General features: G+C 34.2%; 1 protein-coding gene across 1 annotated transcript in view; it reads right to left on the minus strand.

The window, feature by feature from the left end:
* The window catches only part of LOC119836494 (ATP-dependent zinc metalloprotease YME1L-like), an 11,165-nt gene extending 8,393 nt beyond the window's left edge, over window positions 1-2,772 (minus strand). Inside the window, 6 exon segments of the mRNA XM_038361853.1 lie at window positions 1-102; window positions 411-513; window positions 726-858; window positions 1,203-1,352; window positions 2,005-2,539; window positions 2,633-2,772. Coding sequence (XP_038217781.1) covers window positions 1-102; window positions 411-513; window positions 726-858; window positions 1,203-1,352; window positions 2,005-2,539; window positions 2,633-2,668 — 1,059 coding nt within the window. The 5' untranslated portion in view covers window positions 2,669-2,772.
* Window positions 2,773-6,114: the final 3,342 nt, after the last annotated feature.

A 6,114-nucleotide genomic window follows, 5' to 3' on the forward strand; every position in this document is an offset into this window, starting at 1 on the left:
CAGCAGCGTCTTGCCGGTGCCGGGCGGGCCCACCAGCAGCACGCCCTTGGGCAGCTTGCCGCCCAGCGACGAGAACTTCTCCGGCGACTTCAGGAACTCCACCTGCGGTCGAGCCGGCCACCTTCAACGCTTACACTACTCGCAGTATATGTTATGAATGAAATGATGAAGTAAGACAACGTTTTTAATATCCAAATTAACCACTCATTTTTGAATTGCATTTAATTCAAAAAACTATTCTAAAACAAGCATACTGCAATTTGCTTTAAGAGCTGAAAAAAAAATTAATTTGATACTTGACTATTGCAGACATAGTTTTAACGAGTTATAAGCTTAAACAGCTTTCTACATCTGATCTCAAATTTCTCTTGTCTTAAAATCTGACATTATTCCATAAGATGGTAGCTCACAACATCTTTGAGTTCCTGTTTGGCTTCATCAGCACCCTTCACATCATCAAATGTGACGGAGATGTCTTCGGGATCCACCTCCACTTGGTTCCCCAGCTGGATCCTGGAACAGTAGTTGTATATTTCTATCATTATTTATAGTTATAGTATTAAATGAAAAGAAAAATGAGAATACCCTGGCTTTACAAAATGATTTAGTCATAAAGCATAAAATTCTTTCTATCTAATGGGACCAGCTATTAATAATGAAAATTAAAAAAGTTTCGAAACAAGTGGATATGTGAAGTTATAAAAATAAATAAGCAAATGAGTTACCGGAAGACAGTCCCGCTAACGGATGCCATGAGACTCACAAATATGGCCAGGAACAGTACAATGGTTAACAGTTGTTGTACCAGCTTTAAGTATTTCGATGCTTTGGTGCCGCGCACATTCTCTGGGTGGGACCCTGCAACAAATATAAATTGGAATGAGAAAAGACAAATCTAAATATTATATATAACTCAAAGGTGACCAACTGTCATAGTGATCTATCAACACACAGCCCACACCACCGGATAGTTCAGGCTGAAATTTGGCATGCACATTCATGTTGTAACATAGGCATCAGCTAAGAAAGTATTTTGCTAAATTCTGCCCCCAAAGGGAGAAAATAGGGGATGAAAGTTTTTACCATGAAATATTATTAAGACTGCGCTGGTGAAGCTGCAGGCAACAGCTAATAGGTTAATAGATCTAGACACTAGGCGTCATGAACAAGTAGTTTTAAACTTAAATCATTAAATCAATCACCTGCTAAATAACCCTCAGCGAAAGCAATCTTAATCTTATCCTTCTGCTGGTGGGTGAGTACCGTGTCCTCATTGAGTAGCTTCTCCAACCGCGGCGCCACCTCCGGCCCAGCTGCGGATTGCTTCTCCGTTGTTTCTGATACATTGAGACCTGGAATATATAAATGAAATATAAGATAACTGGCCAGAAATATGTCTTGCGGCATATTGTCTTAAACAGATCAGAAATGTAGGTTTCAGAGTGAAATTTCAGATCATAGGAAAGATTAAACCCTAGACCCTATGGTTCTATACCCATGTGTTTATGAGATAGGACTGAACTTTATTACCAAGATGTGTCATTTAAACACATGCTATACAAATAAAAATATCATAAACTAACAACCAGTATGTTGACAAATAATCAAATAATTAAGAAATTGTTGAAATCTTGTAAGTTTTAAATATTAATTAATTAAATAATTCAAATGATTTTCTCTTCGATATTTTCAAAAAAAACAGAAAATTTATATGAGCTACATTATGGTTGTTATATACAAGATGTGAATATATTATATAATACTACAATCACAAAAATAAGACACATTATAAAACATGAGTAATAGACAATGATTCAATTTAGTCAGTTTGGCTATGATTTAGTAATTAGTTACAGCTACAAAAAGTTTCACTTTATTTAAATTACAGTATGAGCAGGTTGCATGTGTATAATTGTTTCATGACTGAAAGGATATCATTGATTTGGTATGTCTGGATGGAAGTAAGTCTAGCATACCAAAATCATCAGAGTATTCTATACTGACCCAAAGACTTACGCAGTCTGTTTAAAAGGTTAGGGTTCCTCTTGAGATCTGCATGTACACTCCGCTCTGTTTTGAAACCGCGAACTTGAACAGTATATTTGAAAGAATTCTGCTGTACACTCCTCGCTAACAAACCTACAAAATTCTCAGAGACACTGAATTTAGTTTTTTTCCCGCGTAAATCTACGGTCACTGCTGGAGTCAAATCTAACCAGCCATTTTTATTCTGCTCGAAGCTGTTAGCAGATATATGTGATATTTTTTTAGATGATCCTACACAGACGATATCTTGTAGCGGCGATTTAAAGCGAGGAAACGACGCCACTGACCGCGCGTCAATGTTGCGCATATTATCTAGTACATTCTTATCGAAATTTCTTAGGGCCTCTTGAAAACTTTCTTGACAAATGTTAGCATCGTACACTGCTGCTGTGCTTTGTTTTCCGGTCACATCTTTGGTCTTGCAATTGTTTTGTTTCCTATGTCTAAAAATGCCAGAATATCTTGACGATAGCTGGCTAAAACTAATAAGAATCTGAAAAGTGAAGGTTATTATGACAAACGTTATTCACGTATTTTCTGTTGGCACCGTTTAAAAATAGCTCATTCGTTTCATCAATTAACTAACCTGATTTTGACTGTTAATAGAATTCAATGAGAACATGTTACATGTAGATTATTTTATGTTTATTTTCTTTGAAGTGCACTCGAAAATTTTGTAGGCAGACTTTTTTCCTATCGTTTACGTCAAAGTGTAGCAGAAGCAAAACATTGATGATATTAATAGATAAAAAATAAAAATATAACCCATTGTCTTTGCTCTTAGGTAGTTGAGTATGTAGTTTTGAATTGAGAGAGATGAATTTCAAAACTCTTAGCTCTGTATTTTAACTGTTAGATGCATCTAAGCGTGCTGTATATAAAAATTTAATTTCGAATAGCAGCTGTAATTAAAAAGATTCAATCAAATTTTATTTATATCAAATATCTAATTCAAATAAATTTGCAATGATGAATTCTAACTGTTTCATAAAGTGATAAATCAACTTAGCTTCGAAATAATTTAAATACTTGATCGTTACTTTTATCTATTATTAAATAACTGAGTTAAACGGAACGGTTTGATTTAATTGCCATCTATTTTGTCTATGGTTTATTTGGACAGTAAATTCCAAAATGGCGACGAGCGATGACGAGCCTATGCATTTATATGAAGTTTTTCAAAACTGTTTTAATAAAATAGCAAATAAACAACAAGGTGAGTTAAATATTGCATATCGAGGCTCATGTCGCGTTCCTCAAACGAACTTTCGCGGTGCAGTGCAGTGTTTCATTGTGAAATTCAGTCAGTGTTTGCGTGTTATGCCATATTCAGTGTAGGTGCCGACCAGCATTTTTACAAAATGCGATCGAAAATGTTATTTTACGTGGTTTAAACTAGTTATACATCACCAAGAGAGAGTTAACGCATGTGTATAATTAAGTTATATCTCGCTATCGTAACTCAACACTCCTACAAAGGCTATGTTTTGGTTAAAGTAGCGATAGTCAAGGTGCTATCCATTGTGCATTGGACGATTTTTTGTGGCGAAGGATTTTTTTCATCGTTTGTTTAATTTTTGATGGATTCTGTTTGCCACGAGCAGGTAACGTGAGGGGTAAGCAGTATGAGAGTACAAGACATTCGTCTCAATATCAGTTAATATAGGGCTCAAAGAGATACATAATATTTATCGCTTCGCAGTTCGTACATAGAATCATTATAAGATTTGTGATTGTGAACGTTTGCGTTGGATCCGATCGCAAATCGGGGTGTAATGTGTTCGTACGCGTGTGTTTACACTTAAATTTGTTTATTTACACTACGACGATTAGTACGCAAGTTTCGTTCTTGTATTGGTTATTTAGGGTTGAAATATCTTTTAAAATAATGCAACAAATTTTCTTTTAATCTAAATACATATATAATTTGTATATTCCCGGTAATATATCGCGGCGACTCTCATTACCACTAAATTTTTCACACTTGTACTATCTACATATAGATAAATAATTACAATGTTGTGAAAAATCTTAATGTTCCTGCTATTTGATTTTTTTTTTTCAAAATCTTCTGTCTTAATAAATATTGAAATTACTTCATGTAACTTGGTATTAAATAAAAAATACCATATAGTTTTATCCTAAAAATAATATAATCACAAAAGTTTGTAAGTATGGATGGATGTATGGATGTTTGTAACTCTTTCATGCTAAATCAGCATATTGTATCTGTATGTAATTTGTTACAGAGATAGATTATAGTCTGAATGAGCACTTTTGCTACTTTTTACCCGGGTACCATGTGAGTTTTGCCACGGGTTACAACTAGTAGATATTTAGCAGTATCTTCTTAAAGTAACATTTTCTCTTTTGAGCTCAATTCTCAGCAATGTTCTAGAATAACCAATTATTATTTTAAACCACTTTCCCAATTATAATTTTAAACTACAGCCCCAAAAACAAAGGTTCATTATGACTGTATTATTATTAATTTTTTTCTTGGTTTTGTTATTCATAATCTCTGTGATTTTCAACAAATTGGCATGTTTCGTTTTAAGTTTTAGAGAATATTTTTGGTCATTTGGTCCCATTTTATAATCTGCTGGTGTGGTGCCATCCCCACAGAAACACGGTTGCCTCTTTTTGTAGAAAGGAATGAATTTATTTTACACTGGACGCAGAGTTCTGACAAGTGGATAGATACATAAGTATCAGTAAATATAATCAGATCAAGGTCGGGCTTGATTGATACAATGGAAGCTATTGGTTGTGTGATGAATGATAATTGAAACTCGGTTATGGGTATAGCAACTGTGTTATTATGTGTGCCGTAGAGTCATTGCACTTAATATGTCTTAATGAACACGGACTGACTGCTTGTTTAAAATTACAAATCATTTATATTATTTGATAAACTTTTTAAATATTGATAGTTTACTCTTATATTGTAGCAAAACTCGTTTTGCAATAGAACAGACATTTGTTGTTGAAAGCTGTTTAGTTGTGAATGTTTTGCTTGGTTTTGGGAGGTGATGTGAATGTAGACTATCTGAGAATAATTATCTTGTTTGAATAAAAAAAACAGGTGATCATTCTAAAAATAAACAGGAAATGTTTACCTTATGAATGAAAATAATAGTTGGTTAATTCATTGATAATTAATTTGAAAGCAAGCAAAATTTGTAGAATATTTTTACTCATATAAAATTCTTCAGTATCAGTAAACAGCACCGAAGATAAATTTAAAGCTACATTATTTTTAATAACAGTTTCCCAATATAAAAACAAATAGGTCTGTGACTAACCGGTCGCTCCCATTGTGAGCTCTGCCACACTTGTGTAAACACTCAGCACAGCTTAAATTTGGTTTTGAGATCCGCTCTAGTCCATCACTTACCTTACATGTGTAGTTTGCACTAGATGCAATAGGTACCTAAGCGTTCATTTCGCTGCATGTCTGCATATACACCTAGATTTCCTCTCTTAAGTATGAAATCAAGTAGTTTTGTCAATTCCACTTAAATATGAAAGACACTGAAATGATAAATCTTATATATAAAATTCTCGTGTCACAATGTTAGTCTCTATACTCCTCCGAAACGGCTTGACCGATTCCTCTGAAATTTGGTAAGCATATTGGGTAGGTCTGAGAATCGGCCAACATCTATTTTTTATCCCGATATTCCTACGGGATACTGACTTATGCGGGTGAAACCGCGGGGCGCAGCTAGTTTATGTATATAATTATTGTGAATAAAGTACTTATAACTCCTTAATATGCCACTTTACAAAAACCCTTCATTTTAAAATTATTCTATAAAATATTGCATTTTATTTTTAAAATTCAATATGCAAATTAAGCGATTACCTACAGATTAAAAGGTAATTAAGCTCACTTAATATCAACTTGTAAATGAATTCTGTAAATAGTTTTAAAATCTCACTGGATTGGCAACCGCGTGTCCGCGGTCGGCGGTCGGCGGTCGGCGCGCCTCCTTTCGTTAATTAAACACCAATGTAAACCACATTTATATACGGATACCTGGGGGATTCATTTTTTAGCCAAAA

This window comes from Zerene cesonia, chromosome 24 (genome assembly GCF_012273895.1).
Source record: "Zerene cesonia ecotype Mississippi chromosome 24, Zerene_cesonia_1.1, whole genome shotgun sequence".
Lineage (NCBI taxonomy): Eukaryota > Metazoa > Arthropoda > Insecta > Lepidoptera > Pieridae > Zerene > Zerene cesonia.